Raw genomic sequence first — 24,064 nt, forward strand, 5'->3', positions numbered from 1 at the left:
ATAAATATTTCCCTCAATTCCATGCCATGCATTTGTTCGTAGGATGCACGGTGCTAGGAAATAAAGTCCAATGGATATTCCAGTCCGCCAATGATCCTCAGCCCATTAGACCCAACAATTTATTGGTGTCTTTGGAGGAAAAGAAAAGAAGAAGAACTAAGTCTGAAAAAAAAAAAAAAAGTAAATACTGTTTTCGATTCTTGTTTTTTTTTTGTCGTCGGACACATCGCACCTTAATTATTCTTAAACCTTAATCAAATCTACCCATCAATAAAATTAGACAAATCAATTCGTGCAGGCAATAAATTGTCCGTCAGATGAAGTATGATGTGTCAATGTCAAGTATTAGGTGTTAACTTTAAATGTTTATAAAGACTTAAAAATTCTTTTCCGCAAAAAAAAAAAAAAAATAACAAACAAAACCCCTCTTTTCTCTTTTCTTCTTTTTCTTTTCTTCCTTCTCCTTTTCTTCTTTCTATTCGACCAGTCACCATTATTTCTATCACCATCGTCATCAAACTTCACCTTCACAACCATCACCATGGCATCACCATCGCCAAACCAACCTCTCTTTTCTTCTTCCTTTTCTTTTCCTTTTTTTTCTTTTTCTTTTTCCATCATGTCATCTCTAGAACCACCATCTTCTTCTTCTGTTTTGCCACCAACAGTCACTACCACCGTGGTTCTCTCTTCCTTCTCTTCTTTTCCTTCTCATCCTCACCCAACCTCCCTCAATAACTCACTCCAAATTTTTTCGGCATCACTAAGATCCTCGTTGTCCTCACCGTCCTTTGCGCTGCCATTGCTAACAACTCCCTCCCCTGACTGGTACGTCGTCCAAAGCCCTTTGCCCTGTCTCGTCCTCCGCAAGCGCTATAAGAGCCCTACATGGCATCTGGTGAGACATTAAAGTTCGTCGCCGAGGCCTTTTGGTTGCCCCCAATTCTTCAACTATTGTCTTCTTGTATATACAAAGTGTGTGTTAAATTCTTAATAATATATGAATTAGTAGTTGATTTAATTACTCTGTTGGTCCCTAAAGTTTCACCAAATTTTTAATTAGGACTTTATACTTTTTTTCCTTTTAATTTAGTCCCTACACTACTTTTAATTTTGTAATTACGTCTTTTTTATGTTAAAAATGTTAAAATTAACATAATATTTTTACCAAAATACATGTGGTTGAACATTCAATTAAGTTTTTAATTATAAATACATTCAATTTGCGAAAAAAATATTCAGTTAACTCTAATATTGTTTATACTAGGAAGGACTTAATTACAAAATCAAAGCAGTGTAAGGACTCAATTAAAAGAAAAAAATATAGAGACCTAATTAAAAATTTGGTGAAACTATAGGGATTTACAGAGTAATTAAACTTTACTAGTTTTATGATATTGTCAAGGTTAATGCAGAAAGAGTTTTAAAATTGTGGAGATAGATAGTAATGATAATGGGTCTAAAAAAAGAAAAAAGATGAGGAGGAGGAAGAAGAAGGAGAGGAGGAGGAGGAGGAGGAAGAAGTGAAAGGATTTTTCAGTCCCAATAATCATTTGGAATTGACATCTAGCACTTAGTATTGATACATTATACTCCACTTGATACATCAAACAGGCAATCCGTTGTCAACTAGTTACAGGAGTCAATTTGTCCAATTTTACTGATAAGTGATGGTCCTAGTTGAGATTTAAGGATGATTAGGATGCGATATATCTCACGAAAAAAATATCAGGGACCAAAAAGGGTATTTATCTAAAAGAAAAAGAAAAAAATTATAAGAAGAATAAAATGTCACCAAATTTTAATTTTTGCTTATGGGTAACACATTAGTCCAATCATAAAGAAAATAGGATAAATTTATATATTTTCTAATAATATGCATAAATACATCAATGCTAGCAGATTAATATTTTTATTTTTCTAATCTTATATTTAAATTAGTATTAATTAATTTTTTTATATTAAAAAAAATCGATCCTCTAATATTCTCCTATACATTCGGATCCATCACCAACAATGCAAGTGTACAACCACTAGCATGAGAAAAAAAAAACACTAGAAAGTAGAAAAGTCCAAACCTATAACTATTATTAGGAAAGATTTTTAAGTGTACCGTCCAGTGTATCAGTAATTTTTAATCATTGATCTTAATTATATATATTATATATATTTTTTATAACGGGCCTGCTACACATACAAGCCTACAAGCATACAAGTTGGCCCAGCCCAAAGAGAAATCACGCGCACCAAAAGAGATAACATGGCGCGTCAAAGTCACGCGCTCAACACTCAAACGGTTACATATGGCAGACTCTTCCACTTCTTCCACTTCTTCCATTTCTCAAGGCACTTCGAAAACAAGGAAACCCTCCCATTTTCGAGCGAAAATCAAAGTTCAAAATATACAAATCGTTCTTCGAAACCTCCATCAAAACACCATCAAACTCTCCGTGAAGAATCTGAACAGAAAACAAAGCAACAATACTCAACGTAAGTTCATTAAGATTCCTGTATATTTTACTTTTCTTCTACGTCGTTCTTCTAGGGTTTACTATTATTCTTGCTTCTTTGTTACAATGTTCTAAGTTCTACGTCGTTCTTCTAAGTTCTACGTGTTCTACGTTGTTGTTCTAAGTTCTCCTGTTATTGTTGTTGATTTTTGGGGGTTTATTCCGTAGATTTGGGAGTGTATACTGCTTAACCTTGTAATGTGGCTTGATATTGAAGCATGGTTGAGTGATCTGACTAATATCTATACGCATGTATCTGAATAATATCTATGGATGTATCTCACTGTTATCAATGGGTGTATCTTGCTGATATCTTTGGGTGTATCTGAATCATATATATGGGTGTATCTTACTGTTATCAATGGGTGTATCTTATTGTTATTAATGGGTGTATCTGACTCATATATATATGGGTGTATCTTACTGTTATCTTTGGATGTATTGTTCGTTTCAGAGAAAATGGCAGCAAGAAACCAAACAAAAGACCTTAAGTGTGCCACACATCTCCTGAGTGATAAGTTCAGAAACATGACTGAGGAGAAGAAGGCAATTGTGAGGGATCTTGGATTCGGTGGGTTGATGCACATCCCACCACTAAGGGTGGATCACCAACTCTTAAGGGAGCTGGCAAACAACTTCAAACTTGAGGAGAACAGACTGAAGATAGGATATGGTTCTTTCCAAATAACACCAAGAAAAATAGGTCATGCACTTGGCATCAATGCAACAGGTAACTAGCTTAAAATTATAGGTGTATATTAAGTTGTTGCTTGGGTCTATATAAGTTTATGCTTGGGTGTTTTTGAACCGACTTGGATACTTTGTTGTCTTCCTTTTTGTAGGAGATCTATTTCCTGAGAAAGTTGAGTATAAGAAACTTTTTGATGATGATAAAATAATTTATAGAAGATTTCAGGGTAAGACCCTCAAAAGTCTTACTGATGAAATGATGGAAATCGGCATTGGCAACGAAGAGGAACGCCTGATGTTCAAGAGGATATTCATCCTCTACATACAGATGGCGTTCCTTTTGCCAACGACGATAAACAAAATATCGCCCGTGCACCTGGCCCCAATTTTTAAGATGGACGGCATATCAGAGAGAAACTGGGGGGGGCATGTTTTGACCTTCATGGTCAAGGGCATCACAGACTACCAGGAGAAAAAGAAGAAATCAATTAATGGCTGCCTCTTCGCCCTCATGATAATCTACTTTCATCTTTCAAAAAACAAAGGCAAAAACAGGACTCAAAGACCACCAAAGCCCTGGATTGCCAACTGGACTAAGGAGCAGTTGGTGGAAAGAATGTCTGCAGAAAGACAGGAAATTTTGGTAAGTAAACATAATAAGTTGGGTGTATTTTATTTACCTGAATGCTGCTAACTAAAATATCTCATGTTTCAGGGGATTCTGAAGATCGCAGAGACAAGAGGAAAAATGAAAAAAAAAGAAAAAAAAGAAAAAAAACAAGAAATAAAAAAAAACAAAAAAAAGGAAGGCGAGTCCAACTTCGTCTTCGGAGACAGAAACTACTGACAGTGACACTTCTACCTCTGAGTCTGAGGCTCAAGAAGACTCAGAGAATTCAGGAAGAAAACACCCCAGCAAAAAGGGGAAAAAGTAAGAACCATACTTGGGTGTAATTTCTTTTTCGAGTTGGGTGTATTTTGTTTGATCACGTTGGGTGTATGTAGTTTATTAAGCAGCGTGTGTTTCGTTTGCTGCGTTGGGTGTATATTTAATATTCAGTTGGGTGTATCTTGTGAATTTATTTGGGTGTATTTTTAGTATGTTCTAAATGATGATTGTTTGCCTTCCAAAATGGACTCCAGAAAAAGAAAGCAGAGGCAAGAGGAGTCAGATTCTGATTCAGAATCTGAATCTGAACCAAGTGATGAGTAATGTCCTGAAATTATTACTCCTTTCTTTTGGCTTCATTATAAAGATTTCGTGTATTAATTGAAGTGTCTATTATTAACTTATAGGAGTGAAGAATCATCACCTGCGGAGAAGGAGAAGAAAAAGAAAAAAACAAAAATAACACCAAAAGAGTAAGCACTTCTTTCATTAATATTCTGTGATAAAATTAATTTTTTATTTCTGATTGTCATTCTTTTTTTTCCACCCAGAACACAACAAGAAAAGAAAAAAGTTGTTGTGGAGGATTCACCTCCTGAAGAAGATCAATACTTTGACGGGTACAGTACCTCGTAAGCTATATTACGGTCTATCATCGTAATTATTTTTGTTAACATCTTATTTTAAGAATGTAGTGAGAGATATGAAATATCAAGTGACGAAATCGATGAATGGCTAAGGGGAAACGTTGATAAATCTGCTGCGGAGGGGTATGTCTTGCGGGGCTGTGTATTTGAGATTTTTGTGTGTTTTGTTTGCTAATAATTGTATCTTGTTTCGCAGGGAGAACCTAGCTGACCTGCGATCGACAGAAGGTCGCTATGTGTCCTCTGAAATGTAAGAACCTTTATTATTTAATAAAATCTTGTTATCATGATTTGGATGTATTTTCTGGAAACATTTGGGTTTATTTTGTGGATCAAGTTGGGTGTATGTTGTTTACTAGGGATATTTCGTTTGTTTTGTTAGGTGTATATTGTCCATTCGGTTGGTTGTATCTTGTGCATTCATTTGGGTGTATTTTATACCTATATCTTATTTTGTCTGAATAACATGAAATCTGTTTAGACTACCGGCTGTGAACTTGGGAAGTGATGATCCTTCCTCTCAAGGACGCACAGAACAGAGTAGCGTAAACCAGCCATCACAGAGCATGTAATTTCTCTTTCAAATAACCGTTACTTTTGTTCTTCTATTACCTTCTACTTCTAATTCTGTATATATTTTTTTTAGAAAAAAAGCCCTTTATTATTTTATTCAAGAAAAAAAAGGCAGCAAAAAAAAGCAAAAACTGCAACTATGTAAGTTCTCAAAAAACAAAGCCTGTCTTCTTTTTGAATTGTTCGGGTGTATTTTGACCTTTTTTGGGTTATTTTAGGTTGAGTCCGACTGACTCGAATATGATGGTTGTGAGGGAACAAACACCGTCGGAAGCGCTTGCAATGTGAGTTTTCCAAGAATATTTCAACCTTATAACCTTATTATTTTCAAAGGCGTTGTTAACCTTTCATTTTTCTTCTTGTTTAGAGTCCCGATCCAGGTTTTTGTGCCGGCATCCCAAACAACCCCTGAGACAGATTTCGAATCAACCCCTATGCTACGGATTGAAGGGACTACAGAAAAGTAAGAAATAGTATTGGGTGTATATTTGTTTAGGGTTTGGGTGTATATTTGCATACAGTTTGGGTGTATATTGTTCCTGATCAATTTTTTCTTTACGCCATGATTAATTTTGTGTTACTGTGCAGCACTCCTGAATCCCCCAAGAAACTTCAAGAAACCACACCCACGCTTCCCCCAGCTCCAACTAAAATGTAAGTTCATCAGACTAAAATCAATCTTTGCTTATCATCCGTATATTATTATTCTTACTCTTATTCTTATACATCATGACACAGTCATCCAGCCGCAGAAGACGCTGCTGCCCTGTTGATGATGGCACGGACAGCAACCTATGTTCCTAAAATAGATTCAGGGATGCCATCATTCAGCCTTGGATTGACTGATTCAAGCCAGGAGGGGGCGTCAACGCAGGAGACAGAAAGGGAAAAATCTCCAGAAACTGCAAGTATGCTAGAACAATTAGACACTTTGGTCCAAAAATTAGCAAGCAATGCAGCGAAGGGAACAAACGAAAGTCCACAAATTCAGAGGGAGACTGGGGGAGAAAGTTTTGCAAAGTTTGAAACTCCAGGGGGAATAAATCAAATTACAGATGATATGAAACAAAAGTGCTACATCTGGGGGACGAGACTGAAGAAAGACGCAAATGGCAATACTGACGAGTATGAGGAGATTTGCAATCTGATTGGCAAAGGAGAATACATTTTGATCAGATTGAACCTTGCATCCCTCCAGGCAAAAAGTGATATAGAATCTCAGGTAATATTAGACTAACATTAATGTTTTTACACCAAAGTAAACTGCAATGTTTATTAATGTAAAATTGATTTCGGCATATATTTCTAGATTGTATCTGCCATCTGCCTCATCCTAAACCAGAAAAATGAAAAGAGGTTTCAGGAACAAATATACTGTCTCCCCCCCGATATTGTGGTAAGTGTTACTTCTACGAACTTTGGGTGTATTTTCTGCATTGATTTGGGTGTATTTTTTGGGTTCGATTGGGTGTAAGTTGTGTATTTTCAGTATTTCATTTCTTGTTTCGCAATTCTTGTAGAGCATGGCACTTTCGGATCACCCAAAGGGGGAATTCATATCCCCGAAAATGGAAAAGGAATTTAGGGTGGAAGCCTACCCGAGTTTCATTCACTTCATAGATAGAAAAAAATTAAGTTCGCATCCATATGTAAGTTTTCGTTTGTTAAATTTGTTAGTACGCTTATTTATTTAATTATATGCCAAATAAAATAACACACTGTTGAAATGTGGCAATCCTTCAGATTTTTGCTCCTGTTTGCCACTCGGGACATTGGTGGTTATGGCTAATAAATACAACAAAGCGGAAATGTCAAATACTTGACCCGCTACACAAAAAAGCTCCAAGCGATGAGAGAAAGGACATTAATAAATTCACTGTAAGTTTTCTCTGTCTTCTTTACTTTAATAGATAGGTCTATTTCGAAGGTTGTGTTGGGTGTATATTTCATATTCAGTTGGGTGTATCCTGTGCATTCATTCGGGTGTATTACTGATTTGTTTTGGTATTTAAGGGATATGTATTTTCAAGATTGATAACATATGCCGGCGGGAAACCTCTGGAGAAAGGCGAGAAGGAAAAGGAAATTAAAGCATCATATGTTAAAATATCAGGGCAAAAAACAAGGTATAAATTTGTGAGTCTGAACATTAAACTTTCCTAAATGAGATTTGTAATTTATTTTCTTCGTTTTCAGCTATGACTGCGCTATCTACGTTATGAAGTGGCTTGAGTTAATTGAGCCGGAAAACATCAAAAAGGGGAAGTATGAATGGGATAATTGGCCACAGGTAACTATCTTTAGAACTATATAACTCTGTATTACTTTACTGAATTAATATTGCTGTTTAAACAGAATATACTTTTTAATTGTAGGAGGAGGTGGACCACTATAGAGTGGAGTATGCTTCCCGGATACTATTCAGTGAGATGAATAAACAGAGAGATCGGGCAATTAGAGAGAGTAGTGCTATAAGGCTGTCGAAGCCATCCTCTGTATTATTGAGTCCGTTTTGTAAGATTAATTCTGCTGATATAGAAACTGGGTAATCCAACTGCTGCGTAGTTTGTAATTTAAACAAATGATGTAAATATTTGCCAATTATCAACAACTTCTATTTCATGTATATTTTTTCCCATAATTAAACTATCTGTGCTGGTAAACTGTCTGTGATGTATTTAAAAACTGTATTACAGGTGGTGAACGCAAATTATAAACTGTTACACCCAACGCAAGTCTAATAATATACCCAAGATTGCGTAAACTATACACCCAACTGTCTGCGCTGTACTCAAAATGTATGAATTACATGTACTAAAATATGAAGAAAAACATCAAATGAAATATACACCCATAACCTGTGAATTTTTACAGCTTTTGTTCTATATGTATCTATATATGTGTCTATATGTAAATTGTTAATTAACAAAAATACACCCAAAAGAAACAGAGCTTTTACACCCATATTCTATAAAACTATACACCCAAAGAGTTATCCCCTGCCGCTGGTACCCTGAGCTGATAATTCATAACGTGTCCTTGATATTGGTTGGAATTTGAATGCGCCGCTGATGCAGCATCAAACACGTTTATCTGAATATAACACTCACACATTAGCTAAACTATTAACGACAAAAATAAACTCAATTGCCACAAATTTAAAGAACATTTCCTTGTACCTCGCTTAAAACTTTCGTCTTCTTCTTCTTTGTGGCATTTGCAATCTGTTTCTCTAGCTTTGAACCTAGCCTGTTTTTTGGACGTCCTCTTGTTCGAATCCTTGTCGGGCTTTGAAGTTCGTTAACGGATTCCAAGTTGGCGTCTTCGTGGGATAAAGAAGATCTCCCCTTCCTTTTGGCTTTTAATGCTTCCATCTCGGCCATGACGTTATCGTACGTACGGTGTAGAATTGCAGTCAGTTCCTCCGATTCGGAGGCAAATTCGCAAATATTTTGCGAACGAAAAACCAATTGGTCGAACCTCTTGCTTCTTGGCTCCATTAGTGGCTCGTCGTGGCTGCTCTTGATGTGTGTGTGTCGCCTCTTTACCTTCTTGCTCCATCGTTCCAGTATATATCTAGGGGACACTTGGCTTACTTGTTCGAAGCTTAACACGCTTAGTGCGTGACGGCACAGTATCCCTCTCGACTCGAATAATAAGCATTGGCATTTTACCTCGGCTGCGACTGAGTCGTAGGTAACAGCGAACTTGTTGAATATTGAGCTGAAAACTTGTTCTCCGACTTCGTATATTGAATAGCCTAGAGCGGAATTCTTTAATCTGGTGATGCAATTCGCCTTTCCTCTGAATTGCGCTTGGACTTCCCTAAACTTTGCATGAGTGTACGCATCTTGAAACTGAGCTTCAATGGAGGATTTGGTTGCACACGGTATGACCGTATGAAAATCTGCAGCGTCTGATTCTCTCTCTGCTTGCTCCTTGCTTCCGAGGCAATTATCGTATTGTTTGACGAACTGAATAAGCGAGCTGTTCCGGGTGATGTACTTGTTAAAAAATGAATGCATGCTCTCGCTCCTTTGTGTGCTTCTCATCCCTGCCCAGAAGTGGTGATCCAGATAGATAGGAACCCATATGTGACGGTCTTCGTACAGATCTGCATAAAACACCCAAACACAAACTGTAAAATACACCCGAGAGAACATACAATTTACACCTCTGCTGCAGATTTTAAAAACACATTACCTGAAAGCCACTTGTTGTCCGCAAGACCAAAATTTAGCAGAAAATCGTTCCAATTCCTATCGAATGAGTCTTTGCTATGAGAGTTCCAAACAACATGGCTCATTCCTTGTACCCGTTTAATTTTCTTGGAATCTTCTTCATGATGTGCCAAATACACCAGCGGTGAACTGTTGTTGGCATACAGGCCTCTAAAGCCCTTTTCATTGATGCGCACTGATCGGTGAGAAACCCTTTCGGAGCGTTTCCTCCCATGCAACGAAGCCAGCATTGAAATAACCATTTGAATGATTCAATTTCTTCGTTCTTCATCAAAGAGCATCCGAGAAGTGTTGACTGACCGTGGTGATTCACCCCGACAAAAGAACCACAGACCAAATTATACCTTAAACAAATTACCATGGTCCAGAATGCAAAATCATTAGGTACACCCTAACGAATGCTTCGAATACACCCAATGAAATAGCCAATATACACCTCTGCTGCGAATTCGTAAAAATAAATTAATTTAGTATCATAAACAGGGACAGTTTGTTACCTGTTTGTATTGTAGGTGGTGTCGAATGAAATGACGTCTCCGAAATACTCAAATGCGGCTCTGCTTCTGGCATTGGCCCAAAAAGCCAGCTTAATCGATTGATCCTCCTCAAGTTCGAGCTCAAAAAAGAAATTCGGATTCTTCTCTTTCATTCTTAAGAAATATTTCCCAAATTCCTTTGCATCTTCTTGTTCGGAAACATTCCGCACTTCCCTGGTAATGTAATTCCTCACGTCCTTTTCGATAAAGTTTAACTCGCGGTGACCCCCGGCAGCAGCAACAAATGATTGGTAGGTTTTGCTTGGTCTGATACCAGCCTCCTCGTTATTCTCTATCGTACGACGAATGGACATGCTTAGTTCCCTGTGCTGTTTGAGCATCTCTGCTTTGCTTGGACAGCAGGGGTGTGAATGATCCAGCACAACCTTTGAAATGATCCAAGCACCGACATCCTTCAATGTGTGTATATAAATTCTTGCAGGACAGTTTAGACCGGCTGTCGGATTGGTCTTCTCGGTCGGAGATATTTTAGATTTCCATTTTCCCTCTCTGCTACATGTAATCAGTTGATTCTTAATCTCGTTTCCCTTCCTATTTGTGCACCGAACTCTTGTAGAGAAACCTGCAGCCTTGGCGTAGTCCCTGTAAAATTTTCCAGCATCTTCAATGGTGGTAAAGGTCATTCCGACCTTCGGAACAAGCTCGTCATCAACAACCGAGAGGCTGCACAATACACCGTGTCAGACTGTAAATACACCCATAGATATGATTCAAATACACCCAATTATGTCTAATATGATACACCCGAGCCGCAACAACTCAACTACAGAATGACCTTTAAAGCCATAAACTGTAAATACTCAGGCTGCAGAATACACCATGTCAAAAACTAAAAACACACCCAATCGTGTCTGATATAATACACCTGAACAACAACAACTCAATTAAAATAACAAAAAACCAGTAAAGTGTAGATACACCCACACTTCTAGCTAAAATACACCCAAAGAAGAATTGATCTACACACGAGCGTCTGCTATAAATTCCAGATAATTAGTCACAACTAATACATTGAATGGACAGATTCATGTTAACGTGTTACTTTCACAGTCAATGTTCAGCAATTTTTCAACTACACAATGCTATACCAATTACTGAAAGAAAAATCATACTAATCTTATGTAAATCAAACCTCAGGAAATTCGTTAAATTCAAACTCATAATCCACTTCGCCTGGATTCAGCTGACAATCAGAGGTTGAATGATCCATTATCTTCAAAATGAGTTCAAACTTTGATTTCAGAAAACAACAAATCAAAATAGAAAACGAAGGTCGAGTTGCAGAGAGAGAAAAAGGTAACGTAAACGAAGAACATACCAGTGAGAAAAGGACAGCAAAAGAACGATGGAGAAGAAGGAGGGAAGACGCGCGAGAAGAAGAACCAAATCTCAAAATATCGAAAACGAAGAAGGAAACAAATATTTTAAATTTGGTAGTTAGATATACGCGGGATGTTATATAGCGCGTGTAATCAACGTACGTGGAGCAGCGCGTATTTGTTTAATGTACTTGTAGAGCATACAAGCCCTAATGGCTTGTATGCAGAGCTTTTCCGTTTTTCTAATTAAGATCAACAGTTAAAAATCACTGAAACACTGGTACGACAATATACTTAAAAATTTTCCCCAATATTAGTAGTAGAGTATATCATCTTTTTAAGTACATCTGTTTGTACATCTTCATTTTATAATTTAAAACATAAAATTTTATTTATTTATTTTTATTTCTTTTCCATCACTTTTCTTACCAAAAGTGAAAGTATACAAAAACATTATGTACAAGAATAGTAGTTATACATTTCTGGTAATTCAATACAAGAAACAAATGTCACAAGCAACTTAATTGCAATATTTAACTACGTACAAGGTTTAGACATTTAGCACAAGTAGCAGTAAAATTCATGATCGGTCTGGATCGGAAATAAAGGCGAGCTTAAATTGCAATAATACTCCTCAAAGCACAAGATTCTCAATCCAAAAATATCTAGCGCCATCACAACACCTCACCATTATTATTCATAACGAATCTATATATATAATGAAAAAATATAGGTAAATAATTTTTAATTAGTCAAATTTTAAATAATTATAATTAATTAATATATAGTATAATTCAATAATATTTATTAATTTATTGTTGATTAGATTCTTATTAATTATCTAACAGAATCGATATATAATTAGTGCAACCTAATCCGCTTCATGCTTTTCCGTTAATGCAACCCAATCCGCTATACTTAGTGCTGGCGATTGCAGTAGGAGTATTTTATTTTAGAAACCACTTTAATAAAGATACTAAAAATGTCTTTTTTCAAAAAAGTAGTGATAATAGGCGAGTGCTGAAATTTATGTAAATGCAGAAATAACAGTGTTAATTGATGCTTCTTAATACGTGTTATTTAGGTTTTTGGTCGCTTCGAGCAAATTCATTCCTCTCTTCAATATCTTTTCTTTTTCTTTCAATTTTTACTTATCTATTTTCAAAACATGAATGTTAGTACAAATTACTTTTAGATTTTGTTGCATCTATACAAACGAGTTTTAGAATTTTAATTTATAATTTTAATATGTATTTTTAAGATAAATAATAAAAAAATTAAAAAATAAAATATTTTTATTACCATGAAATTAATGTCAGAAACAATTTTTAGAAAAGTAGTGGTGATTAGTGAGCACTAAAATCTATGTTAACGCAAAAACAATGCTAGTCGATACTTCTTAATACCTGCAATTTAGGCTTTTACTCGCTTCCAGTTCGAGCAAATTCATTTAATTTTTCTCTTCGATATATTTTTTTTCTTTTAACTTTTACTTCTCTTTTCCCAAAATATAAATGTTAGTACAAATTACTTTTAGATTTTGTTGCATCTATGCCAACGAATTTTAGAATTTTAATTTATAATTTTAATATGTATTTTTAAGATAAGAAATAGATAAATTAAAAAATAAAATATTTTTATTATGATGAAATTGATGTCAGGCCCAATTTTTAAAGTAGTGATGACTGATGAACACTAAAATTCATGTGAACGCAAAAACAATGCTGATCGATACTTCTTAATACGTGCCATTTAAGTCTTAATTTGATTCTCTCGAATTTATTCCTCTCTTCAATATTTTTTGTTTGTTCTTTTAACTTTTACTTTTTTTTCCAAAACATGAATGTTAGTACAAATTACTTTTAGATTTTGTTGCATCTATGCAAACGAGTTTTAGAATTTTAAATTATAATTTTAATATGTATTTTTAAGATAAGTGATAGATAAATTAAAAATAAAATGTTTTTATTATGATAAAATTAATGGCAGGTACAATTTTTAAAAAAAGTAGTGATAACTGGTGAGTACTAAAACCCATGCGAACACAAAAATAATGCTAGTCGATGCTTATTAATACGAGCTATTTAGGTCTTTATTCGCTTCTAACAAATTCATTCCTCTCTTCAATATTTTTCTTTTCTTTTAACTTTTATTTCTCTTTTTCCAAAACATGAATGTTAGTACAAATTACTTTTATATTTTGTTGCATCTATCCAAACGAATTTTAGAATTTTAATTTATAATTTTAATATGTATTTTTAAGATAAGAGATAGATAAATTAAAAAATAAAATATTTTTATTACGATGAAATTGATGCCCGCCACAATTTTTAAAGAAATAGTGATGACTGGTGAGTTCTGAAATCCATGTGAAGCAAAAATAATGCTAATTAATATTTCTTAATACGTGTCATTTAAGTCTTTACTAACTTCTGTCGAGTCCATTCCTCTTTTCAATATCTTTTTTATTTTTTTTTTATTTTTACTTCTCTTTTTCCAACGCATGAATGTTAATACAAATTAATTTTAGATTTTGTCGCATCTATGCAAACGAGTATTAAAATTTTAATTTATAATTTTAATATATATTTTAAGATAAGTGAGAGATAAATTCAAAAATAAAATATTTTTATTAGGATGAAATGGATGTCAAACATACACAATTTTTAAAGAAGTAATGTAGGAGAGTTTTCCATTTCTTTTCATAAAGTTTTGAGTGTTGCGTAGAAGTCAGTAAAAATAAAGAGTCTTGCTTTAATTCATATATTTTCTCTTGGAGTTCGACAATGCAAAAAAGGTCAGTATATGAAAACTTTTCACGAAGGTGAAGAGAAGAGGCATTAAAGAGGTAAATTATACTCTAAATTATGGATGGTGACAAAAAAACGAAAGAACTAAGAGAGGACAAGATTGTTACATCTCTCTCGAATAGAGAACAAAGGGTCATCAGAAGAGGGAGGAGAAATTGTGCCGGTAAAGAATCTATATGTTTTTGGTAATTATTTTTAGGTTCTTACTTGGATGTATGTAAAAGAGACTAATTGGATTTTGAGAGGGGTTGACATCATCCATAATAGATGAAGGTGAAATATTAGAAGAGCGAAGTTGAATGGTTCAATTGATTATTTTAATCTTGTATGGCCAATAGAGCTACTAAAAACTCAGATATCATAATAAAATTGTAGGAGTATGTAATAAAATCGAAAAAATACGTAAAGATAACTATATATATACACAAAAAAACAAAATAAACTTACAGAATTTTAAATTTTAAACTTTTTTATAAACTTTTAAGGTGGTGAATTTAATACAAATAACATGCAGTGGCTAAACAATTTTTATCTCCTTACCTGAATGCCAAATCAAATGGCAGCCGTCATGAAGGGCGAGGCCACCGCAGCTGAAGCGAGACTCTCTAGCTGCCATTGAGTTATTAATACCTTATATATTATATATTTTTTATGTATTTTCACTCTAAAAATATTAAAAAAATAAACTTACATCTACTATTGATACAAAAAAATAATCTTAGGTAATAATTTATTTTAAAAAGAATAAGAATTCTTTTAAAAAATATTTGTTGAGTTATTGCACTCTATACCTTATATATTTTTTATATGCTTTCATTATAAAAAAAATTACATCTAGATAACAGAATGCAATCACTCTTTTAAAGAAACTCAAGTGTTAAGCTCTTGATGAGAGAGAAAAGAGAATGAGATCTGAAAAAGAGAACAACGTGAATTTCATTATGAATGAATGAATATTGCAAATACTAGAATTAATGCAAAATTAGTAGATAATTAATATAAAAAAATTTTAAATATAGAAATAGAATTTATAATAAATATTAGATAATAAGACAAATAAATTTTTAAATATAAAAATATAATTTATACTAAATATTAGATAATAAATTTACAATTTTATTAAAATAATAAATAATTTTTTAACATAAAGATTCAAGACAATATAAATAACTAAACTCAGATTTATATTCTTTTAAATTATAATCCACTAATAATACAAAATATTTAAAGTAAAATAAATAATCCTACTCGTACTTATCTAAATATTCTTTATCATCGTCAAAATAATCTTTTATCTGAAAATAAGAGAGAGAGATTGGCATTTTAACATTTCAAGCAGATCATTTCCTTGTACTACTACTCTACCTTCTATCTTCGGTTCAAAAGATGCATTTCATCAACCAACATGTTAAGTCACTTTCCATAATAAATGAAAATGTACAAGCAAAATACATAATTTTACATTTCATAAAAGTATTTACTAACTACAATACAAACTCAATTATTGAAAATTTTGATTTTCCTTATATGAAAGGATGTAAGATATGGGAGGGTAAAATTACAAAAATAAACAAGACACACATGACAAGAAGTAACAAGGGTGATTAATAAAACCACCTCCGACCAAGCTCTTAAGCATGAACTGAGAGCATCATAAAAACAAAGGAAGCACCAGAAGTCCATAACCAAATGACAACAAAAGGAAAAGAAAATAATTTCACATTACCTCTTGAAGCCCAAAAATCACTCAATTCAGTGCATCGTCATCTTGTTCTTTTCTTGTTGGCAAAAAGATGCTCATTCACTATACATAAAAGATGTTGATCTATATCTGGTACATGAATAACAATATACTTTTTTTTTTAATTTTAAAATAAACGGAAATGACAATTTATTCAAAGTTAAGTCCTTGTCTTGGTGGATCGAAGTGGTGCTTTAGCTGGACAAATCTTATTGGATCATTAGCTGATACTAGCAGAAGCCCCCGCGCATACGCGCGGGTAATAGTAGTGTTTGGATGGTGTAACTACTTTGCTTAAAACATTGGATTGAATATTAATATTATATATAACATATATAATGGTTTTTTGACCGATTTAAACACAGATTAATAAGACATAATATAAATAAGGTGTGAAACTAAAAAAAACACTAAAAAAAAGAGCCATTGAATGTTTTAGTTGTGTTGTACTATGTACCTCCTTTTAATAGGATTTGAAAATCATGTTGTACTAAATAAAGATCTATTTGTCAGAGCACAATATGGTTTTTGTTCATGTTTTCTATTCTTAAAGCAGGAAAGTGCAACATACATTAATTGAAACAGTTTTAAACTTGTTCAAGTAATTAAAAGAGCAAAAAATATTAAAAAGTAAATTTCCTGATGCTGAAAGAATTTTTTCTTGTTTAATGATAGTAATTATAGGTTTGTCGCTGTGGACCTGCATAGATTGCTGAAAAATATAAATAAATTTATTTTAATCAACTAACAGATGCACATGCATGATATAAATAGAATACTGTTTTAGTAGTTTGTTTTAAATGAGTAGTATATTATTGTAATTGAGACTTTGATGAAAATTTAAAGTATATTGGAAGTGAAGTTTAGCAACATGGAATATTGATTATGGCAAAGAAGGTAAGGCAAATAATACTTGATTTCAAACATTATGCATCATGAAAAATCAGGATATTGATGAGGTAAATTGAAATATTAAAAGACGGAAACATTGTTTCTTTTTTGATAAAGAGTACTTCATATAGTTAGAATGTGATAAAAAAAAAGTTAACCATTTCAAAGCAAAATAAAATTCTGGGGTAGATCATTTATCCTTTCAAATTGTCTATGTTAGCATACATGGGGAGGCTTGATTGAGGAGTTGTTGCAAAATATAATTTTTTAAGTCACAGTAGTTGCGATAGTAATATAATAGCAATTTTAACAGTAATAGCAAAATGCTAATCATAATGGTAGAGTAGTGCATACCGGTATCATTTGAGAAATTTCTAAAAACTTGTTGGTACACCACATTTTGTGTTTCGGTTGAGCTGTTGGATTTCTCATGAGATATTACAATTTTTAATCCACTTTTGTTGCTATTCATAAGTGATGTGAAAATATGAATGATGTTTTAATTTTTTTTACTATTTTATCCAAATATTGAAAATCAAAAGAGTATTTTATTCTATATTAAATTATATTATATTATTTTCAAATACCAATAGTTCTCCTTTATTTTTACACTAATTAATAATTTAAATATAGTTTACATAATGTGCTAGTTTGGATAAGGAAAGAGTAATACATTTAAAGAAAATTTCAGTAGTAATAAAAGTGGTTAATTCAAAAGTAATAGATTATATTGTTATTGAAAATTTTTATTATAAAATAGAAAGCATAAAATACTTTTTTTATATTTGTATCATGAAATTTTGAGCAATTGCTAACTTGCATGAAATTAAAATAATTAAATAGAACTATAATAGAAAAAAATATATAGAAAAAAAAATAGCCTTATTAGATTAAAAAAAAAAGCTTTAGTTGCTTCATAGTCAAATTATTAATTATTATTGTTTTTAGAATAAGATTTTGGTCATGAGTAAATTAAGTACTTTCATAGCCTCAAAAAAATACACCATCAAGAAGAAAGATTCAAATTAAAAATGATAAAAAAAAATCATAACTACTAATAAAAAAGATATATATCCATTTACATCTTTTCTGTAAAGAAAATTCAACTTTTGACTGTTTTTTTTATATACTATTCTTTGATGTCATCTACTACAGCAATTAAACACTGACTTTAAAGGGACATTTTTCTTTAGACTTTCTCTAAAATTTTGGCTTTTGAAAATATGCTATTTATCATGTATATTTTTGTCTTTTCCGTATTTGTCAATATATATTTCCATAAGAACAAATATGTAACTATCCTTTCATTCTATTATATCCTTCTTTACTTTTAAAAAACTTAAATTTATGCGTCTATTCTACAATTAGCTAATAATTTTTACTGTAACATATTGAACATACAACAAAGTCAATACACACAATTTTATGATAACTTTTATATCCAATGTTAGCCAAAATAAATAAAAAAATCAATAAAAAAATGACGATTACAAAATTTGAAACCGTATAAATTTTTTAAAAATAAGACATCAAACAAAAGTAGACAATTTAAATATAATCTTATTTATAGCAACATAACCTTTTTTAAGTATATAAAACTCAGTGCATGAATAATGTAATGGCATTTAAGATTTAGCTTTAGTGAAACATTCAAGTTAGCAATACAATGATACAGTCGTGTATATCTTCCTGGATGTGCATCAAAATTTATTCTTGTTTCCAAGCATAGCCTGAATTGTTTGCTCAAACAAAGATTAAGTCTACTCAAGATCATTAATATTTAATGTGGCTTAATGGCAACCATGATGACTGGTAACTGCCTAGTTTCTTTTCTACTCCAGCTCTTCCCAGCAAATATTGGTATTATTAAATGCAAATTGGGACAACGTCTTGAGAGTTGAGACGTTTTCCTTGTTATAATCCACTATCCAAGAAAAAATATGAAAACCATTGTGATACACGATTAGAATTACCTGCAAGATGCACAAAATGTTCATGTTTTATAATACCTAACATCTAAAATTATTAATATTGCACCAATAACATAAATAAAATTCCACACAATAATATAAAATCAACAAAAAGAAAAAATAACCTAATAAACATGACACAGAGAGTAGCAAGATATTGGTTTCTGTAGATAAGAATAAACAAATATATGAATATAAGAGGGAGAAACTTAAAAAATCTAATTTTATTATTTATTTATAATAGAAAATTACCTCTAATGTACTTTTTTTGGAAATAACACTCATGGAATTCATCATCTCCTGTAATATTATAAAAATAAATCAATAACGAACAGATCTTCAAATCAAGCACTAAATATACTCAACTGAGTTTTTAAGAGTTCATCTTTAGTTATCAATATTTTTAGGTTGTAAACAAATCTTTTTCTACGTGCGGGGGTAGCATTGATATCTAAAAAAATTATAGGTCATATATATCAACAATATGTATTCAAAATGAGAAAGGGTTCTTTGAATACGTGAAATGTTTGGAAGAAAATAAAATATGCTACTGAATTAATAATTATAAAGAAGATGAATCAATTGGTTTATTTTGAAAAAATTTTACCTGAAATATATTGACTGCATTCTAAATTATTACCGCAATTGTTGGTAGAAACTTGATGAGAAGCAGAATTATTTGCTAAAGTGTTTGTGAAGAGTTGATATACCTTTCTGTTCTTAATGGCTGCAATCTTTGATTGATATGATCCTTTATAGTTGATGTTGATGAGGAAAGATTTCTAATAGTTGTGCAAGATACAATTAGAAGTTAACCACCCAAATGCATTTTCATGCATGAGACAATTTTGTGTAATTTTATTAAAATTGAAGGTTTTAAAACATGACTTTTAAAAGTATCTATAATAATTCATATGAAGATACATAATTATTTTTAAGTGATATTGAAATAGGAGAAATGTGTTAAATGCATATAACATTTTCAATTCATTTAAAATCTATATTATTTTAATATTAAAATTGATAGTTACATATAAATTAATCACTTTTTTATTATATAAAAGTTCAATATATGTTCTTACTATACTGATAGAAAAAAATTGTCTTTTTTTTTTACAATTAACGTATTGAAAAAGTAAAATAAGTGTCAATTTCTAAAAAAAAATTAGAAACTAAAAAACAAAATAACTACTAATTAAATATCTTCTTTTAATTATTCCTTTTGGTATTGATTTTACTCATCTTATTTTTCCTAAACATGTGTAATTAGTAGGATCACCAATAAAATCATGATCAATAAAAAGATAAACTCAAGAGTGCATTTTGGTCTTTCAAAATGCATAATTTCAATATAATACCCTTTTTAAATTCAACTGTTAGATCTTTTATCTATAAAGATTAAAAATGTATATTTATTGGAATACTCATATCTAGATTTTTTATTGGTGTATTTTAGGGTTGTTCTTAAGAAAGATTTACAATTGAGATATGCTATATCAATTTTGAGATATCATTTAATCCACTATTCTTTTGCAACAAAATAATACTATAAGGGAAAGAACGTAAGTAAACTTACTTTGAATGATTGGTGACAAAGACCTCCTTTGAACAATACAATCCATATTCTTTTGACTTCTATAAATCTCATGTTCTTGTATAGAAGGAGGAATATTTTCTTTGGAAGCAACAATGGCAAAATCTGATGAGCATGTCAGATTAGGAAAGCAAGAGATTAAAAATTTTTCAGTTTATAATTTTATATGAATTAATTTATAAATATATAAAAAACTTGTATTGATTCAAGAAGGTTACCTTTTGTTTGTTTTTGTAGCAATTTCCTTTTTTTTTTCCACTTATCTCCCATCTTTTACTTGCATTCTCGGTGCTTTTCAAATTCATAAAGTGTCAACGAAGGCAAGTTGATTTTGTTTTACTTTTGATTCTTATTAGTTTGCTATTACATAATTAGATAAAATTTGAAGAAGTCCTACAATTAATAACATATCCAAGATGCTCATGAAACACATGCAATAGTTCTGCAAAAGTCATTGAAATATTATTAGCAAAACTTAAAACTAAATACATCATCTAACTTCTGAAGCCATTAAAGTGCTGCCTCAAGACATATTACTTAATATTAATATAACATAACAAAAAAATATTGTTACTAATTTAAAGTATTAAGTAATTAAAGATAGACATAGCAACCTTTTCTTTTAAATATTCTTTGTTGAAAGGTTACCATATCTTCCTCAACTTAACATAGTCTTTTTGTTGCATAAATTTTTTATTTGAAAAAGGAATGCTTTTTTCATATCCTAATGCAAAAGATTGTTATTCTACTTTTAGGTTCGCATTTAAGCTTAAAAAAAAGATTGGAAAGGACTTAACATCATCAACACATTATATGTATCCACATATTTTTTTAGACGCCTAAATCAACAGTAACAACCTGCCCCTACTCCAATCTCCTTATTATTAGCTTCGCCTATTTTTCACTCTGAATCATCCTCCGTATTTGTGCAACGAATCACCCGGTGAATGTTGACAACACATACCATTGCATCACATACCCAAGTCATTCAGATTCTTTTATTTTTTCCAAGAAAGAAAAACTCAAGTTGAAACAAAATATAAATAAATAAATGCAGAAAAAAGGAACTTTTACATCATTAAATCACATGAAAAGTTGTAACTAACACCTACATATTTTCTCTTAACCATCCAATAAAATATAAATATTATCTAAAAAAAATTCATATAACTATATTAGATTTGAGGAAGTTCCTCTGACTACTTACATATTTAAAGATGCTAGTGGGTACCAAACACTTGGAAATGAAGCCCTGCCCTTTCTTCTGCAAAAATTAACAAATATTATTAGTATGATATAGCAAACTATGGAAAAGAAAGTGAAAATAATTAAAAAAGGGATACTTTTGGTAGAACAAAGGAGTTGGGATGGGCTTGTAACGAAAGAATATTTCCAGCTTCTTCACTTTTTATTTCACAAACTTTGCCCACAAATAATCAAAATTGAAAACTGGTTCACTTCTGTGTACAACAATTCTACAAATCAGATAAGCACACAACAAATAAAGGAATTCTTATAAGCCATTTTAAATTCGTAATTCATATATTTACTATTCCTAATAGCTAACACATAAAAGGATTGCTTAACGCATTTACAATGCAGGTCAATCACAACCTCGAATTCTCAATGTCTAAGAACTGACATAAGACACGAAAACGGTAAAAAATAAGCAATATAATTAACAAAAGACAAATACAATAAGCTATCCAACAATAAAATATTAGGAACAAATTTTATGGGCAGGTCAGAGTAAAGTATGATCTTGATACAAATGGCACAGTTGCTGTTTGAACCTCAACCCCAACTCCGCACCATCCTTTGCCAAAGGGGAGATAATGATAATAGCAATGAGACTCTCTTAATAGGCATGTTCATAACAAAGTTGAGGCACAACAAATCAAATAAAATCAAATTAGGAGTGGTTGAGAAATCATGAAACCTCATACGTGAGATTGTCTTCAGTTCCTGAGATATTTCTGAAAACTCAATGAAGGGATACCATAGAAGAACCTACTGTCTCCAACATGTTGTGGCAGCTGAACACTAAAAGAATCTATAGTAAAAGACATCATCAATCAAAGATGTAACCACAGAGTGAACAAATGCGTAATTCATAGTTAGTCTAAAATAAATATAAAGAAAGGTGAGTTATACTGTATGGATTGGAGCTTCACATCCTCCTTCAATAAGCTGCATTTACATAAAAAGCCATTACAATGAGAAATTCTATTTTAATAGGACATAAATTAAATCATTATGGCAAAGATATATCAGATGACTAAAACTTGAATCCACCAACTGGTCCTACTTGCAGAGCACCTTGAGTAACAGCGTCCATTAGCCCCAGTCCAACCCTTGACCATGAAATGCAATCCAAAAAATTTGCAATCTGCATAGCAGACATACAAAACAGTAAATAATTATTATTTTCTTTTATAGAAAAAGATTTTATTAGAAAGAGAAATAAAAGAGATGAGACATCCTCATATAAATAAAAAAATATATTATTAAAATCTAAAGGGATAAGCCATGTATCAATGTTAGATTATCCTTTTTCATTAGTTAGGAGAAAACACTAACGCAGGCCAGGAGCTTTTCATCATAGGGAAGCCAAAATGGTAATCCTAATGCCTATCCCAAATGAAATCACATTTGAAAGGACTCAATAAAATCCCTAGGGTTCTTTTCTATGTCATTAAAAACCTTTGCCAATATCACAGTAAATTGCCTAAGCCAAAAACTAATAATGTTTTTCAGAAAGCCAACTTACATTATTCACAGAAAGCAAGAAACAGGCATGAAGTTAGTTCTTCTGCTTAAACATAAAAATATCTACAATCAATATATTAAAGGAATATATAGTGAATTTGCCACTAATAAGAAGGGCCACAGTTATATGCTTATAGTCTTTCCTGATCTTGTGCTCAAATTTTAGTGCCACTTGAGAAATAAAAAGTAAAAATCAACTAAGCTCGAAGTCCATGTGATTATCTATTCGATTGAACATATCAAACTCATTTAGCTTTGCCATGACATTTATCTTTGCCTGTAGCTTTTCCAAATTCGACAGTGTGATTGACACTATCACATGGACCAACCTATGGATAGAAGAAATTTCTTATTTAAAACAACTACCAGTCTATCAATTATTTAGAAAATGCATCTCTTCTAAGCTCAAAGTGTGACTAAAATTAATCAGTATTGGTATAGATTTTTAGTTCTTCTTCATAGTATTGTGCTATCCTTTTCTTCTAACTTCTTTCTAAGTCAAATCCTAAAGACAGGTTTAAAAATGAATAACAATAATAATAACGAAAATCTTTGCACTGCAAAAGCAAAGGAATTAAACTCCACAAATAAATTCTAAAACAAAAAACGCCATATTTGGTACTTGCTATCAAACAGAGATCATTTTTTGAGAGCCAAAATATCATTTCTTTCTTTTAAAACTATTATGTCAAAATTTTTAGGTGTCTTGGGGAGGTCAAAACAATAGTATACTCATTATTATTTGGTGGCCAGTGCTCTTTTTTCTTTTATTCCGTACATTCGCACATATCAATTGCTGAATTTGTTTTCTTTATTTTAAATCAACAATGATGAGAAGACTCAAAAAAGGAAATTTAGAAAAC

At 31.9% G+C, this 24,064-nt stretch overlaps 1 protein-coding gene and 1 long non-coding RNA gene across 2 annotated transcripts; both read left to right on the forward strand.

The window, feature by feature from the left end:
• The first annotated feature begins 4,329 nt into the window (after window positions 1–4,329).
• Window positions 4,330–4,985, forward strand: LOC130948446 (uncharacterized). The gene is made up of 5 exons (XR_009073066.1): window positions 4,330–4,409; window positions 4,497–4,562; window positions 4,641–4,709; window positions 4,785–4,859; window positions 4,933–4,985. It is a non-coding gene; the product is annotated as an uncharacterized LOC130948446 (long non-coding RNA).
• A 1,141-nt stretch (window positions 4,986–6,126) lies between these two features.
• On the forward strand, window positions 6,127–7,908 carry LOC130984225 (uncharacterized). The gene is made up of 7 exons (XM_057907580.1): window positions 6,127–6,531; window positions 6,619–6,705; window positions 6,830–6,958; window positions 7,053–7,187; window positions 7,323–7,435; window positions 7,506–7,599; window positions 7,685–7,908. Exons 1-7 carry the CDS (start codon window positions 6,127–6,129, stop codon window positions 7,856–7,858), a joined length of 1,137 nt encoding a protein of 378 aa, XP_057763563.1. The 3' UTR covers window positions 7,859–7,908.
• The last annotated feature ends 16,156 nt before the right edge of the window (window positions 7,909–24,064 follow it).

This window comes from Arachis stenosperma, chromosome 1, assembly GCF_014773155.1.
Source record: "Arachis stenosperma cultivar V10309 chromosome 1, arast.V10309.gnm1.PFL2, whole genome shotgun sequence".
Classification (NCBI taxonomy): Eukaryota; Viridiplantae; Streptophyta; class Magnoliopsida; order Fabales; family Fabaceae; genus Arachis; species Arachis stenosperma.